Source organism: Canis aureus, chromosome 32 (assembly GCF_053574225.1).
Source record: "Canis aureus isolate CA01 chromosome 32, VMU_Caureus_v.1.0, whole genome shotgun sequence".
NCBI classification, from domain to species: domain Eukaryota; kingdom Metazoa; phylum Chordata; class Mammalia; order Carnivora; family Canidae; genus Canis; species Canis aureus.
In genome coordinates this window covers 28,563,910-28,582,283 of record NC_135642.1, presented here as the reverse complement: position 1 = coordinate 28,582,283, position 18,374 = coordinate 28,563,910, and the positions used below count along the sequence as shown (strand labels likewise).

The 18,374-nt window shown below is 33.5% G+C and overlaps 2 protein-coding genes across 5 annotated transcripts in view; one reads left to right on the top strand and one right to left on the bottom strand.

Annotated features, from left to right (window-relative positions):
- SLTM (SAFB like transcription modulator) overlaps positions 1 to 5,563 on the top strand; it is a 98,630-nt gene extending 93,067 nt beyond the window's left edge. Inside the window, exon 21 of the mRNA XM_077881261.1 lies at positions 5,497 to 5,563. Coding sequence (XP_077737387.1) covers positions 5,497 to 5,548 — 52 coding nt within the window. The 3' untranslated portion in view covers positions 5,549 to 5,563. The remainder of the gene's footprint in view (positions 1 to 5,496) is intronic.
- MINDY2 (MINDY lysine 48 deubiquitinase 2) overlaps positions 1 to 18,374 on the bottom strand; it is a 73,836-nt gene that overhangs the window by 18,398 nt on the left and 37,064 nt on the right. For all 4 annotated transcript variants that reach the window (XM_077881289.1, XM_077881288.1, XM_077881287.1 and 1 more), the window contains exons 5-6: positions 10,601 to 10,703; positions 2,639 to 2,781 (exon numbers count right to left, since the gene is read on the bottom strand). In XM_077881289.1, coding sequence (XP_077737415.1) covers positions 2,639 to 2,781; positions 10,601 to 10,703 — 246 coding nt within the window. The remainder of the gene's footprint in view (positions 1 to 2,638; positions 2,782 to 10,600; positions 10,704 to 18,374) is intronic.

Below are 18,374 nucleotides of genomic sequence, written 5' to 3'. Positions count from 1 at the left end.
AGGCAGATGCTTAACCAACTGAGCCACCCAGGTGCCCATCGCTAGAGTTTCAAAAGACTTTAAGTGAAAAAAGATTTTTACACATAAATTAGAGTTCAGTAAGTTCCTAAAGAAATAGTACAACCAATAAAAAAACTGGAGATGACCTTTCCTAGGAAAGATTTATTTATTTATTCAGAGAGAGAGAGAGAGAGGCAGAGACACAGACAGAGGGAGAAGCAGGCTCCATGCAGGGAGCCCGACACAGGACTCAATCCCAGGTCTCCAGGATCACACCCTGGGCTGCAGGCAGCGCCAAACCTCTGCGCCACCGGGGCTGCCCTAGACTGGAATAATTTTTGTGTATCAATGGTAGTTTAGGGAGAGGATGACAATGACCAATGACAGCCGTGTTTTCCCATTGAACTATCTCACTCCTGCTGAGCCAAACAAAACAAAACAAAACAAAACAAAACAAAGAAAAAAAACAAAAAGAACCCTAGGCCATCAGGAGACCTCCTCCTTCTCCTCTTAACTGAAGACTCCACAAGATCTGGCAGTTGCCTATTTCTTTAGTCTTATATCAGGCCTCTTATCTTCTATGCTTCAACCACGAGGGCCTTCTTTTAATTCCTTAAGGAGTTAAATTCTTTCCCTTCTCAGGGCCTTTGCACACAGATGTTCTATCTGCTTAGTTAATCCTCTTTTTTGCTAACTGATTAAACTCCTAAAAGATTCATTTTTCAAGTCTTAGTTTAAATGTTAACTTTTCAAAAATCTTTCCTGACATCCCTAACTAGTTTCTAAGTACTAATAAAAGCACTCACAGCATGTTTATGTATCCTTTGCAAAATGTGTCTCAATAGAAATAATAACTATTTATGCAATTATTTAACATGTTTCTTGCCAGTGTAGGAGGTCTTTAAATGGTAGGAACGAACCAAAGCTGCCTTGCTCAGGCTGTAGTCCTTGTACTTGGCTGAGAACCTAAGCATAATCATGCTTAGTAGATATTTGACATAATCATGCTCAATAATATTTGTTAAATGAATGAAGTGTGGACTTTGAAGAGATCAGGTAAAGCAAGATGACTCAGAAACATACACTATGTAGCAATAATTCTGATTCTGAGGTTTTGGGGCTTTAAATTTCTGAAAAGTATGGATGACTCTGGGCCCGCACCTAGCACACATCTACCTCAAATTTGAGAACAATACAAATGAACCCCTGCTATAACTAATATAATAGGAGAGCTAGGGCTTTAGAGTATTTTAATTAAATATTTTTTTCTTTAATTTTAATTCCAATGTAGTTAACATACAGTGTTACATTAGTTTCAGGTGTATAAAATAGCGATTCAATAATTCCATATATTTCTCAGTCCTTAGAGTATTCTTATGTAAGCAAATAAATCATTATTTTACATTGCTTTGTGCAATTCATTGACTAAAGTGTTGAAGGAAATATGAAGCCCTGATTCCTGACTTCAATCAGCTTACTTTCATTTAGAGAAAGAAGGCATATTTACATGAAAAGAAAACTGGTAACTAGGTACTCATCCATAAGTGAAGTAAGAATAACATGGCTCATTCAGCTAGAAGAAGGTGGGTAAAGTAGTGATCCTCAGCACTAGCTGTACATTCAAATTACCTGGGGAGCATTTAAAAAATATAGATACTTCGGTCCTACCTCTAGACATTCTGATTTAATTGAGTTGGTGGTGGGCTCTAGACATTGGTATTTTTTAAAAAGTTTCCAGGTAGTTCTAGCATACAATCTGAATGAGAACTACTGGTTTAAGGAGAAAAAGAGTAGCTGTACTGGAGAGATAGTATTTGAAATGCTTGACAGCTAGGTGAAATGTGGATAGGATAAAAGGACTGAGATCTTTTCAAATAGGAATTAAGGAGTAAGAAATGGTAGTAAAAGTGTAGAAATGGGAAAGGTTAAAATATGTATGAGGATAGACAATTATTAATGAGTAGGCAAGCTATAATATGCTGAAGCAAAGTGTTGGCACAGAATAGTACAAAATACCTTGCATTTTTATCCTCTCGGCACTGAGTTCTACTGAGCATTTTTGCTATATTATTGACATGATCAGAGCAGTATTCTACCACAGAACCCTCCCTATAAGTTGAGAAACTCCTCAAATAGGTGGCAGCTGTAAAAATGGAAGAGATGGATGAAGAGTTAACAAAAGGATAAATCAGTAAGACTTTTGGCAGAGCCATAAACGGCATAAGAAGAATTTAAAGTCACACTGATAGCTTTAATAATAGTAAACACTATCATAAAGACAAATCCTCATTCTTTCTTCTAAGTTCCCTTAGCCCTCAAATATATACATCCACCATTAACAGCGATCCTAGTTCAATCTCTAAGAGTTATCTTTAATTTTTTTCTTAGAAAGAAAAATAATACTTTTTAATGCGGTAATCTATGATAAAGGAGTTGAGATTTAAAACAAAAAGCTGATTTGAAGTAACACTTAAATTGCAAATCCATTACATCCTAAAGAAGTATTTAATAATTACCTTATAATTTGATGAATAAACATTATGCAGAATTTTTTAAATTTTGAAGTAGATCATAAAACATCTCTAAATCCAGCTCCTTTAATTTAGAATAACAATTAATAGCTATTTCTATATCATACCTTGTATTTGGTCATGGTGCTAAAATGATTATTCCGAAAGAACACACAAAGTTCTCCTTCCTGAACCGTTGAAGTTAGTTCACATAATCCATGGTATGTCAGTTGAGTGGCTGTGTTATTTAGAAACTGCTCAGCTACAAAGCCTATGGAACCAATGCATAATATTAGATGGAAAAATAATTTCAGAATTAAAAAATTTTTCTATTTACATTGTGTTCCAAGTATGAAGAAAGGCCAATCAAAATAAGATTTTGATACTATAACCTGATGACTCCAAAATAAGATTTTGATATTATAACCTGATGACTCCAAATCAAAGATTCTTCTAATTTTGCAATAGAAGATGTGTCTATAGACATTCTCCATTCTAAAGTAACAGTTACATGAAATTCTTTTTAACAATAAATGTATTTACTTATACTTCACCTATTTCCAAAAAAGGATTTCAGGCAGCTAAAAATAAAAGATATAGACACAATAAAACTAAAACCCTTTAAAACAAATAAGAAGGCAAGAGTTAGCAATTTAAAAAGTAGGTAGGAATGAAAGATGTATGGCAACAACTACCTTCCCAATGGAAAAGTGTTTAGCAATTAAAAGTAGCCTTAACAATATGAGTTACTCTAAGATGTTAACAAAGATCCCACATAATTCTCAATTCACAAACTGTTCAGTTTTTGCCTTAGAAAACTGAAAACAGGTGAGACCAAACAGAAAACAGTGTATAACTAACTGATGCCATTTTTATCCTAATGTCCTCCAACATACACCACTTCACTATGTAGATATATCAAGTTCAGAGACAGCAATGATCTCTTTTGTTTTCAAAACACAATGGAATATTTGTACAGTTTCATACTTGCAAACTTGCTTACTAACTAAAATTTATTTATAAATCCAAAATCAATTCTTGCTGTGCTTTCAGGGTCAACCTTGGATATGTGCAAAGTGGCAAAAATTTTGAGCCATTCAATGCACACATTCCCCACTGTTGTCAAACCTGAGGTCAAACCAAGCAACGTCTGCCATTTTGTTTCAGCTTTCTTACTATAAACAATTTTCACAGTCTATTAGGTGTGTCTTTTTGGGTAACTTTTACTGTGTAAAATGGCCCCCAACCATACTGTTGAAGTGCTGAGTAGTCAAAGGCTGTGTGATATGTCTTACGGAGAAAACATGTATTTTTGCAGATTCATTCAGACATGAGTTACACTGCTGTTGGCCATGAGTATAACGTTAATGAAGCAACAATATGTATTAAATAATGTGTCTCTAAATAGAAACACAAATAAAATAAGGTTATATATTGATCGGTTGATGAAAATCTTGTGTCCAGAGGCTCATAGGAACCTAATCTTGTATTTCCCCCTAGGAGCAGTGGTTCAGTATTCATGAATTCAATGTTCACAGCAACTTTATAGAACATAACTGGGCAGCCTGGGTGGCTCAGCAGTTTAGCGCTGCCTTCGGCCCAGGGCCTGATCCTGGAGACTCAGGATTGAGTCCCACGTCGGGCTCCCTGCATGGAGCCTGCTTCTCCCTCTGCCTGTGCCTCTGCTACTCTTTCTCTGTGTCTCTCATGAATAAATAAATAAAATCTTAAAAAAAAAAAAAAAAAAGAACATAACTGCCAGGAATAATAATCTGTATAAATAATTTAAAAGGCTGTATTTTTCTTCTTTCCTTCTTTATCTTCATGTTTTTGTTCCTTTCTTTAATAAGGAATGTCACAGATGCAATGCAGGTAGGGGTGGGGTGGAAGAGAATGCTCTAAAAAGTTTTAAAAGTGAGCAGAGAAGTGCAGATATAGGGAAGAAAGATGAAGTTACATTAAGAAACTGACACCTCAACAATAAATTGAAAATAAACTTGGTAGAGTCAGAGGCAGCAGGATAACAGGTTTATTTCACTTCTTCTGCACCCCTCACCCTTAGTGTCAAGCTATAGAACTTTAAGCTGCCAAGTGGTTGTAAAAAGCTACCAATGTATCACACTATTCAAAGGAATTTGTTAAGGTTAGAGGGGAGGTGCAAAAAGTTATACAGAAGGCCCCTGAGACAGGAAATGTATAGCCTATGTGCATCTTGGGTTTATACATTTAGAAGAGCTCCCCCCTTCAATTATTATCTTTAACTTTGCTAAGTACTAAGTTACTGAGTAGAGAGAATGTATTAGTTATATACTAAAGCACTAGCTACATAATAGTTTTAGTTTTAGGCACTATACACATGCTGAGAAGTACCACTGCTCTACATAATATCCACATTACTAAACACTTCCTGCATAAGGATGTTTCTAAAGAACCCTCCCACACCTTACACAATATCCTCTCTAAAAATCTTTTTCAAAAAGATATGAAAAATCAGTGATTACTGAACTCACAACATTATTTCATGTGTGTGAAATTTAAAAATGCTGCACTAGAAAGGTCTTCCTTAGTTACTTCTTTCTAGAGAACAGGACATCAACTCAGAGAGAATACATGACTTGCTCAAGGACCTAAAACTAGTTATAGCAAAGTGAAGACTGGAACCCAGGAGAATTACTGGTATTAAGTTTAAAAATTTAGTGCTGATTATTACAAATGCAAACTGAATTGTATTTCTCCCAAGCTATAAAGCATATCCTAATCTAGACTTATAGAGAACAATGTTTCCTAATTCTTTCACCAACTCTTAAAATCACCTCTGTGATATTCATGGCATATTCAAAAGCCTAATCTAGTTTCAACTTTTCACAACTAATTAAACAAATTTTGGTAAATAGTTCTAAGTGTTACATAGCAGTTTACTTATCTGCATTGCTTCAAATAACAGTTGATTTTCAACATTTAGCTTAAACTTCATTTTTTTTAAAAGTATGTTCCATGCTAGGAGCCTGAACGTGGAGCTACTCATGACCCTGAGATGAAGACTTGAGCTGAGATCAAGAATTGGATGCCTAACCAACTGAACCACCCAGGCACCCCTTAATTAAATTAAATTTCAATTTTAATTTGTAGATACTGTTACTAATAATACTAAACAAGGTAAACGTTAAAATAACAGTAATAATAAAATTATATTACCAAAAGTAAATTTAAATTAAAAATTGTTTTCTTGACATTAGTGTGCTTGAAAATGTTTCTTAGGTTCAGAAATTCAATACTAAATTTATCAAATTACTCTTCTCCATTACTGAGGAGTTATTAGAAAACACAAAAGTACTAAGTGCCTTAAAGGAACTGAAATAGAAACAGAGGCACTGGGATCCCTGGGTGGCGCAGCGGTTTGGCGCCTGCCTTTGGCCCAGGGCACGATCCTGAAGACCCAGGATCGAATCCCACGTCGGGCTCCCGGTGCATGGAGCCTGCTTCTCCCTCTGCCTGTGTCTCTGCCTCTCTCTCTCTCTCTCTCTCTCTCTGTGTGACTATCATAAATAAAAAAAAAATTAAAAAAAAAAAAAGAAACAGAGGCACTAAAATTAGGCAAAAAGGAACAAAAAGAGGATATAGGAGAAAAGGAAACTTGGCTTATTCTTAAATGTTGGTTAGATTTGGCAGTGCTTAAGATGTGCATTCAAATTTAAACTCAATCAGAACTTTGTCACTGTGAGAGTTTTAAACAATTTTCTTTTTAATTTCATCTACTGTCAATTTAAAAAAATCAAGTACATTACATTAATTATTTTTCCCCAAGAGGATGGGGCAAAACAATCCCTTTTAGTAGGACGTATACACATATTTTCTTTGAAAATACAAGGGCTCATTGATTCCAGGGATGTGGTAGGGAGCCCAAAATAACCGTTGTGCCATAAATAAGGAAGTACTCAATGAATGAAGACATGTTAAACGAACATGGGATCATTGAGAGAATTCCACTGGATAAATCTAAGACAATCCTAAGCATCAAAGAGTCATGATAATAACTGATTATAACACAATGAATAAAAAAGAATCTGAGTCAGGGGATCCCTGGGTGGCTCAGCGGTTTAGCACCTGCCTTTGGCCCAGGACATGATCCTGGAGACCCGGGATCGAGTCCCACATCAGGCTCCCTGCATGTGTCTCTGCCTGTGTCTCTGCCTGTGTCTGTGCCTCTCTCTCTCTGTCTTTCATGATGAATGAATGAATGAATGAATGAATAAATAAATAAAATCTTTAAAAAAAAAAAGAATCTGAGTCTACACTGATAAAAATTTTTTAATGGGGGATGAGAAAACACTTTTCATTTTTACAAAAGACTGCCAACTAATAAATGTAGAAGGAATAATAGAAATATAACCACTATAGTAATGGTTGACTCAGACAAGAATCACTGACTGAGTGCCAATTGTACTGGCTGAAAGATTATTAGGGAACAGGGTATTCATGCAATTTCAAAGTATAATGCCAGAGATTACTTATTAATTAATTACAAAAGGCAAAGGACATCTTTACAACAAAAAATCTAGCAGATACCAGTTTAATCATATTTCAACATCACCAATAAAGGGATAATCAGACATCTTATGCCACTTGATTTGATGCACTGGGAAAGATACAGTATCACCTTTGTAGTATTCCCACCAAAAATATACTCATGAGGAAGCAATAAAATGAATCCAAATTGAGGACTATTCTACGAAAAAAATGGCTTGGACTATTAGGAAAAGTCAGTATCAGAAAAAATCAAAAAAAAAAAAAAAGGAAAGAAAAAGATTAGGGATCTGTTCTAGATTACAGGAAGCTAAATTGATATGACGATTAAATGATTCTTGTCTAGAGCCTATATTGTAAAAATTCAAAGCTATAAGGGGCCTTATTGGGATAACTAAAAAATTGAAAATATGAACTGCATATAAGATAAAAGTATTGTATTGATGCTAAATTTCCTGAGATAATTCTTTTGTGACTACAAAGAAGAATTCTTTGTTTTTAGGAGACAACTGTTCAAGTATTAATAGGTAACGTGCTATAATATTTGCAACTAATTCTCACATGATTTAGGAAATAGTGTGTGTGTGCGTGAAAGAAAGAAAGAAAAACAGAAAGAAAGCAAAACTTCAGTATGTTAATAATTGATGAATTTAGGCAAAGTATATATATATATATATATATATAAAATCATTGTTCTAACTTTTTTATGGGTTTGAAAGTTTTCAAAATAAAGGGAAAATCAATATCATTTAATCAGAAATAACATTAATTCAAACTATAAACTTCAATGTTTATGGCACATAATAAATATTTGAATGAATATTTGAATTCAAATAAATATTTGAATGAATGAATATTCTGGAATTATTTAAGCAATTTTTAAAACTTAGGAATAACTGTTAAAGAGGAAATTATTCCTGAGAAAGCATCTGGAATTAACTGACCAGCTCTGGTGGAGTCTGGCAGCTGGTACTGTGCTATTTTTTTTCCTTATTGATTTTTGCTGCCATGCTACACCCATCATTACAACTAAATTCAAAACCAGAAAGGACTGCCACCCAAAAGAGGTAGCAAATAAATACATACTCTATGTACATGTAAAAGTTCTGTACTTTTACTTAGAAGGTACTGCCACCAAAAGAAAAAAAAAATGTTATCTGAAAGAAGGTGAAAGAATATCTAACTCTATTTAGCTAAATATTGTTTTTTCATCAGAAAAGAATGATAGTAAAAATATTTCTTGTATTCTACACCTTATAGAGATGAAATATTTGAATTAAAAAAAATATGGTTATCACCTGAGATTAAAGCTTAATACTTTTTAATAAAGAAGGATTAGAAATCGCCTTTTGGATATTTTATGGATTCAGAAAGAAAGTTATAGTTATGGATCAAAAAGAAAAAGAAAGCAGACTCCTCCTTCAGCTAAACACTATACCTAAGAAAATCTGAGGAAGAAAACAATCAGGGGAAGCTAATTGCTACATGTGTGATCCTGGAGACTTGGGATTGAGTCCCACGTCACGTTCCCTGCATGGAGCCTGCTTTTCCCTCTACCTGTGTCTCTGCCTCTCTCTCTCTCTCTCTCTCTCCCTCTGTGTATCTCATAAATAAGTAAATAAAATCTTAAAAAAAAAAAAAACCAGTCTAGCTTTTTAATTGTACTGAATTCCACATATAATTATTCCTTGATATAAAAATCTGATATGCAGAAATCTACATTACAAAATTTAAATATCAAGGAATTAATCAATTCTGGTACATATTACCCCCAAATTCTATAGCACTAAAGAGGATGATTCCTTCCTTGCTTTCATCAAGGAGTTCTCAAGATACCAATACTATATAGCTGTATTTTTTGTTACCCTGGGGAATCAATGTTAGAAGAATTGTAATAACAGTAGTAACATCAGGCTGAAAGAAAGAAGTGATGAAGGGGCGGGATTTTTGTTGTTGTTTACTTTGTTAATTAGCTTACTTTCTAAGTACATTACATAACTTGCTACATTACACCCTGGCTTGGGGAAAATGCTATTACCAACTGTTCGCTATAGCTTCCTACCCTATAAGCCTATTCACCTCAATATCACTTCTATAGTTATCATTCAATCTGTTAACATTTGCTGAATCCTATTGCTCCCTCTCTTACTACTGAATAGTATATTGGAAGTTACTGAGAAACCTGGAATCTACACATGGAAATTTTCTTTACCGTCTGTTTTTTTAGATTTGGGTAGGGAATAGAAAGTTCTAGTGACTGGGCAGGCCGGGTGGCTCAGCAGTTTAGTGTCACCTTCGGCCCAGGGCCTGATCCTGGGGACCTGGGATCAAGTCCCACATCAGGCTCCCTGCATGGAGCCTGCTTCTCCCTCTGCCTGTGTCTCTGCCTTTCTCTTTCTGTCTCTGTGTCTCTCATGAATAAATGAATAAAATCTTAAAAAAAAAAAGTTCTAGTGAGTGAAATTTTGTTAATTGAAAGTATTTTTTTAAACAGCTTTTGTTGCTCCTCTTTCCCCTAAAATTAAACTTTATGTCTTGAGTTGTAGTGAAAGAGCTGTCATACATATCAGTGATTGATATCCCTGTATATTTATGTATTTATTCCAAGTAAAAGCCTCCACTAAAATACTGTTTTCTTGCTACCTGCTTCTTGAATAAATGTGTTAAATTTATGGATAATTGAATAATATAATTACTTGGGTTCTGATTAATATAGTATGCGATTCATGTACATATCTTCTCTTATATGTTCGTATATACTCTTGTAGTCATTTTATTTTTTTAAAATGAGGTGATTATAATCAACTTTCATTATACCTCATGTAAAAAGGCTTATGTCTGAGAGAGGATCATGAAGCCCATCCCTACTTCTCATTATTTCTCTTTCATTTATCCTTCAAAAAGAGAACAGCAGCCTGAGTATTGCTGCATATTTATGAGAAAGTGAAGTGAGTGGTAGGAAAGGTATTTCCAAATACAATGGCTCCTGATGGCACTCTGGTTTCAAATGTGCTTTTCCTTTCAATGACCAGAACACAGCTGAAAAAACATGAAACTGCTTCTATGATGATAAATTTAGCAATTTTAATTAGTTAGGGATTAGGAAAACTGATGATCACAGGTATACTTTCATTTAGAGTGGTGTTTTAATATACTATATTGTACTGAACATAAGGCAGAGCTCTACTAAAATAAACATTTGAGTTCATAATACTCATTCCAGTCAATTAGAAGATGAATTATAAAGTTTACTCAGTACTCCCAAATAATAATACTTTTTTTAAAAAAGTAACTATCAATAACTCCTGGGTAATAGAACATATCAAAGCTAACTAGTGATTCCAAAGAATTTTAGTAGAATCTAGGCCTGATTTTAGAAGTTCAGTGAAAAGAGTTCTAGAAAATACCTTTCACTGGTATCTTTATGAATAATTATTTCTTTTAATTCCTACAAGTAGCATCACTTATATTTTTTAGAAGTCTTATTTATGACATTTAAAAGATACTAAATTATAAGACAAGTTATTCTGCCAAGAATAAGTCAGGTAATAGCAACACTCACCCACCTTCACTAACCAGCTCACTATTGTCTGACTGCTTACAAGAGATGATCTTCTCCACTAGTTGGTTGTAGCTGCAGTTACCAACAGCTTTTACAATGTCATCAATCTAGAAAACAAATGACTGTCTCACTAATCATGATAGGATTAAAAACAATAACAAAGAAACCCATTATCACTCTTTAGGGTTTTATTCCAATATTGTATTAAGTATAAGAGTATTACTTATGAAAAAGAAAATCAACATCCAACAGTTTCTAATTTTGTTTATAGCTCACTATAACATATTATGAAAAATAATGCTTAGCTGTACCTCAGTTATGCAAAAAATAATGAAAAGGGAGTATTACATGCAACTTTATTTAAGGTTGTAAAGATGCATTTATGTGATTAAAATAAAAAGAAAACTATTTCAGGAGGAAAAATAAGAGTATTTCCGTTTTTTTCTAAAAAACAAATATTCTGCATTTAAAGTAAGATAATTTATGGAATTAACAAAGTTCTCCCATTTTATTATTTAGTTCTTAGCAAAGTATAGTGGAGATGCAAGTAGACATAACTATGTCATTTTCCCGAAGAAAAGTTAATTATTAATCAAGGACGGTATTTGCCTCACAAATCTTTTTCTTGTTTTTTTTTTTTTTTTTTTTAAGATTTTATTTATTTATTCATGAGAGACCCAGAGAGAGAGGCAGAGACATAGACAGAGGGATAAGCAGGCTCCCTATTGGGAACCTCCTGCAGAACTTGATCTCAGGACCCTGGGATCACAACCTGAACCAAAGGCAGACGTTCAACTGCTGAGCCACCCAGGCATCCATGCCTCACAAATCTTATTTAATCTTTGTCTTTGGCAGTAGAATAGAAAAGTAAACGCAAAGTTTTAAGCTATAGGAAAATGAAACTGGGCATCTCTACTCTCCTTCCATTATACTTTGCTTTGACTTTTGAAGAAAAAACAGGTTTCTGCTGTCTAAACAACACGTTTTTATTGCCATCCCATCTGTAAAATATATTTACTTATAAACTACATGTACTGATCTATCTATAATTAAACAAATAGAAATTAATGCAATGATATAAGAGGACCAATGTTTTCTTTCCACATCCAAATGATCTTCTTGAATATTTACACTGTGAATACCATAAGTCTTCACATGTATCTGTATAAATAATACTCTGGACATTGTTTCTCAAACTGAGGAACTTGTTAAAAAATTCTAAAAGAATTCCAGGCTCAAGTTGCTTCTCAGTTGTCTAAATTTTCATTCCACTGCTTCATAGCAAAGTTTAGGAAAAACTGCTTTAGACTATAATTTTTTTGTACTTGCAAAATTCTAGAATGGAAAAGCCTCTGAACCACTGTGGGACGGACTGTTGAGAAGAACAGTTAATTGAAAAAAGTCAAATCAGGGAGTTGTGAAAAAATGTTATATACACATCTTGAACATTTCATGTTAAAATACACAATGTACTCATTGTCGATCTTTTGAGGAAGAGCCAAATAAGGCCTTTTCTTTGAAACCAGAGTCTTATGATTCTACATAAACAACACAAGAGTATGACTTCCAGTTTTGATTTAAAGTGAAAACTTAGACCCTTAAGAAGCAATCTGAGGGCACAATTCCTTCATATTTTCATTATTCTTAACACTTTTACTGTTTACAGCAATTTTCCTTAGTGACTCAACTTCATTAAGTCTTTCCAAAGCACCTGAATTTTCAATCCTAAGAAATCCACAAAAATACAACTATAATCAAAACAAGATCAATATACAAAAATCAGTTGTACTTCTATAGACCAGGAATAAATAATACAAAGATTTCAAGTTTTCATAGGCCAAATCTCTACATTAGTATTTCATTCAATTAATTCCTTTGGGAGCCTTTTATGTACTGCTAGGTACTAGGTGCTGTTAGAGAAACTGCAGACTCAGCAGTGAACAAAAGAGATGGTCTATGCTTTCATAAAGTTTACATTCTAGAGTAAAGACAACAAACCAAATAAGCAAATATACTATATGCTAGGTGGTTATATGTAGTGGTGTATAGCTGTTCTTTGTTCATTTTCATTGTATAGTTTCCCACAGCATGAATATACCATAATTTTTTTTATCATTCATTTTTTGATGGCTATCTTAGATGCTGACAGTTTGGGGCTATGACAGATAGTACTGCTATGAATATCCTTATACATTTATCCTATTCTACACATAAAGAGTTTCTCTAGGGAACGTGTCTTGTCAAATTGCTAAGTCTTAAGGTATGCTTATTCTCAATTTTGCTAGAGAACTCCAGACCACTTTCCAAAATAGAATGTCCATTTATTTTCTCAGCAGGAAATAAGTCTCTACATTGTGCATCTTCTCCAACACTCAGTACCATCAGAGTTTTAAATATTAATTGTTCTATGTTCAAATTGGTGTATAGTGATATCTCATTTTGATTTTAAGTTGCATTTCCCTGATGACTAGCTATGTTGACTAGCTGTTTGGATATCCTCTTTTATAAAGTGCCTGTTCAAGTCATTTGCTTTTTTTTTTTTTTTTAAACTGAGTTGTCTATCTTAAAAAAAAATATATATATATATATATATTTGTAGGAGCTCTTTATACATTCTGGATGTTAATCCATAGAAGTTGTAATCTTCTTCTACTTAGTGGCTTGCTTTTACATTTTCTTTGGAATTTCTCTAAAAAAACACAATTTCTCAATTTTAATGTAGTCATGTTTACCAAAGTTCTTCATGGTTAATGTATTTGTTTTAGAAATCCTTTTCTATCATTAAGGTCAGAAACATACACTCAAACTTTTACAGTTTTAGCTTTTACAGTTAAACATCAATGTATATGGAAACAATTTTATGCTGTAAGTTGGGAGAAATCATTTCATTCTTTTCTAATTGGTTATCTAATTAGATATGCAATAGCTACCTAATTGCCTTATTAGCACCTTTTATTGTAAGGACTGCCTTTCTCCTGCTGCTCTACAGTGCCCTATTTCTGTCTATATATGCATGGTCTTTTTAGCTTCTCTATTCTCTATCATTGGTCCAATTCTTAATTACAATATTTAAAATATTTCCTATCTAGAAGAACAAGTCCTCCCTGCTTTTCTGCTTCAAGCATATCGTGGCTTCCACTCCCAGCCTTTTGCATTTCCACATAAATTATAGAATCCACTTGTCTCATTCTACAACTACTCCCCATAAATCTTTTGGGATTTTGTTTGGGGTCATACTGAAACTAATTTAGAGAGAACAGATATCTGTATAAATTGTCTTAAAATCTAAAATCTAAGAATAGAGACTTCCATTTATAGGTCTCTAATTTCTCTCAAATTTAAAATTGTCCACACAGAGGTCTTGCAGATCTTTTTGTCAGTTTTATTCATAGGAACTTATGCAATGTAAATGGCATATTTTTAAAATTTCATTTTCTGTTATTTTATTTATTTTTAAAAAGATTTTATTTTTATTTATTTATTTTAAAGAAATTATTTATTTATTTGAAAGAGAGAAGGAGAGAATGGGAGAGCACAAGAGCTGGAGAGGAAGAAGCTGGCTGCCCATCCAGCAGGGAGCTCAATGCGGGCTTGGTCCTGGGATCCCAGGATCATGATCTGAGCTAAAGGCAGGTACTCAACCAACTGAGCCACCCAGGCACCCCAGAGATTTTATTTTTAAGTAATCTCTATACCCATTGTGGGGCTCGAACTCACAACTCCAAGATCATGAGTTGTAGGGTCTACCGACTGAGCCAGTCAGGGCACCCCTTCTGTTTGTCATTTTAAAATTCTTTCTGAAGAACGTTTATTTGCAGAATTTTAGCTTCTTTATTACATATTTACTTTCTACCTTAACACTTTTTGCTTTTTAAAAATACTTTCTGATCTTTTTTAAATAACTTCTGCTCTTAAAATAGATATACAGCTTATTAACTTTCACATTAATATATGAATTTAGGGCTTTAAAAAGTCCTCTAAAAGTTCTTTTAGTTAAATCTCACAAGTTTTGAATTTAGTTATTGTGTAGTTTAAAATATACTCTTAAGTTTCATTATAATTTTTTGGCTCAAACAATTTCTATTTTTCTACTGATTTCTAGCTTTAATTGCACTGTGGTCAGCGGAAATTCTATAGTCTCTACATGATATAAATCCTTAAAAATTTGCTGAAACTTGCTTTATAGCCCTGTAATAGGTTGGTTTTTGTAAATTTCATGAATGTATAAAAAGAATGTATAGTCAGGTTCAAGAAAAAAACAAAAGAAAATGTCATGGACAGTAGGAGACTATGAAGATATGATGATTAAATGCAATGTATTATTAGTCGAGATTAGATTATGGAACAACAACAACAAAAATTAGTGGAAAAATTGGTGAAGTGTGTGAGACCTAAAAACCACAAAAAATAGAGGAGAATACAGGCAATAACTTCTTTGACATTGGCTATAACAACTTCTTTCTAGATATGTCTCCTGAGACAAGGGAAACAAAAGCAAAAACAAACTACTAGAACTACACAAAATAAAAAGCATCTGCACAGGGAAGGAAACAACCAACAAAACTAAAATGCGACCTATGGAATGGGAGGAGGTATTTGGAAATGACATACCCACCCAATATAGGATTAGTATCCAAAATATATAAAGAACTTATAAAACTCAACACCCCAAAAACCTAAATAATCCAATTAAAAATGGGCAGAAGACATGAATAAAATAAATTTAAAAATAAAAAAAAATTAAAAATGGTCAGAAGACATAAACATTTTTTCCAAAGAAGACATACAGTGGCTAACAGACACATGAAAAGATACTCCAAATCACTCTTTATCAGGGAAATACAAATCAAAACTATAATGAGATATCACCTCAGCTGTCAGAATGGCTAAAATCAACAACATAAGAAATAATAGGTGTTGGTGAGGATGTGGAGAAAGGGGAACCCTCTTGCACTGATGGTGGGAATGCAAACTGGTACAGCTGCTCTGGAAAACAGTATTGAGGTTCTTGAAAAACTTAAAAATACAACTACCCTATGACTCAGCAATTGGATTCCCAGTTAAGAATCCAAATATACTAATTCAAAGGGATACATTCACTCCAATGTTTATAGCAGCATTATCTACAGTAGCCAAATTATGTAAAGAACCCAAATGTCCATCAGCTGATGAATAGATAAATAAGATATGGTATACATATACAATGGAATATTACTCAGCCATAAAAAAGAAAGAAATCTTGCCATTTGCAACAATTTGGGAGGAGTTAGAGAGTATAATACCAAATGAAATAAGTCAGAGAAAAACAAATACCATATGATTTCACTCATATGTGAAATTTAAAAAACAAAACGAGGAAAAAAAAAAGAGTGAAGCAAACCAAGAAATAGTCTCTTAACTATAGAGAGAACACACTAATAGTTACCAGAGAGGAGGTGGATAGGGGGATTGGTGAGACAGGTGACGGGGATTGAGGAGTGCATGTGTTGTGATGAGCACTGGGGGACATATGGAAGTGCTAAATCACTATATGATACACCTGAAACTAATATTATATTATATGCTAATTGGAATTTAAATAAAAACTTAAAAATAAAATAAATCAGTGAAATGTGAATGAAGACTATAATATAGCTAATAGTAATGAACCAGTATTAAATTTTGACATGTGTACCCAAGTCATGTAAGATGAAGAGAAATGGGGTGACAAGTATATAGGAATTCTCTGTAATATCTTTGTAAATTTCCTATAAATCTGAAATTATTCAAAAATAAAAAGTTCATTAATTTTTTAAATTTATTTTATTTTATTTATTTATGATAGTCACATAGAGAGAGAGAGAGAGAGAGAGAGAGGCAGAGACATAGGCAGAGGGAGAAGCAGGCTCCATGCACCGGGAGCCTGACGTGGGATTCGATCCCGGGTCTCCAGGATCGCGCCCTGGGCCAAAGGCAGGCGCCAAACCGCTGCGCCACCCAGGGATCCCCTCATTAATTTTTTAAAGAATATACATTCTTAGGTTTTGTTTCCTGCTTCTATCAGTTACAGAGAAAGATACAACATCTTCCATTATGACAATCTATTTCGTTTTATAGTTCTGTTAAATTTTGCTTTATGTACTTCAAGATTAGAGGATTAGATGCATACAAATTTTATTTTTTATTGTCAAAAACTGACCTTTATTATTTGTGACAGTTCCCATGGGTCCAAGGAAAGATCAATCAATCAGGTATTTACTTACTTTTTTTTTTAAGTTTTCTTTATTTATTAGAGAGAGAGAGAGAGAGAGAGAGAGAGGCAGAGACACAGGCAGAGGGAGAAGCAGGCTCCATGCAGGGAGCCTGACGTGGGACTCGATCCCGGGTCTCCAGGATCACACCCTGGGCTGCAGGAGGCGTTAAACCGCTGTGCCACCGGGGCTGCCCAGGTATTTACTTTCTAGGTGTCTCCAGGCACATACAAATTTAAAATGATTGTATCTCCTCAGCAAAATTAAACATTAAGCAATTGTATGGCATCTTTTTTCCTTCTCTTTACTTGCAATCTTTGTTTTTTCTCTCTTGTGAACAATAAATATATATAGTTTAGCCTCAGAACCACTTTTAACTATAGCATTTAGTCCTATTGCTATAGTTATATATTGAATTTATTAAATCTATTCTCTTTATCCCATCAGTACAACATTCCTTTACATTTTTTTCCTTCTTTCTTTTTAGATTGATTCATTTTTCTCTTTTCTCCTTGTTTAGAAGTTACTCACTATGTTTTTCTATTCTTTTCACAGTTACTCTAAAAGAGCGTTATCCAATAGCACATTCTGTAATAATGGAAATATTCCAAATTTGTGTTGCTCAATAAAATATCCACTAGCCACATATGACTACTGAGCAATTGAAATGTACCACATACAACTCAGAAACTAAATTTTTCATTAAATTTAAATACCCACCCTTGACTACCACATTGGACAAAGGAGTTATAGAAACTATAACATCTGTCCTTACACAAAGTCAGAAGTTAATATTCTCTTCTTGAACTATTAATTCTAGGCCCTTAGAATACTTTAACTTCCTCCCAACCTATGTTATTATTTTTGTATTTGCTCATATTCTTTTTTAAAATCTCAAAAGATAGCATTATTTTTGATACAGTCCACAATTATCTATATTTATCCTCATATGTATCATGTTATCATTCACTTTTCCCTCCATCTGTGATTATTTTTCTTCTTTCTAAAATCCTTGTTTAGAATTTCCATTAATGATGGTCTATTACTAGGAAGCTATCTCTTTTTTTTTTTTTGAGATTAAAAAAGAAATTAAGTAATCTCTACACTCCATGTGGGCTCGAACTTAAAACCCTGAGATCAAAAGTCACATTCTCTACAGACTGAGCCAGTCAGGCACCCCAAGGAAGCTATCTTAATTTAATTAATCTACAAAATGATTTTGCTACATTCTTGAAAGATAATTTTTCTGGGAACAGGATTATAGGTTAGCATCTGTCTTCTTTTAGTACATTCAATATATCATTTCCACTGTTATCTGGCTTCCAATGTGCTTTTAAAGAGTTAGTTAGCCAAAAAATAAAATAAATAAACAAATAAATAGTTAGTTAGTTATCAAGTAATAATGAAGAAATGTTCTCTCAGTGGCTGAATTTTGGTGCCTATCATTAAGAGAACTGACTTATTTATAAGATAATCATTAGCAGAATACATCATCAGAATACAGAGAACTAACCAGTTCTAAGAGGTATTTCATATATACCTATAGAT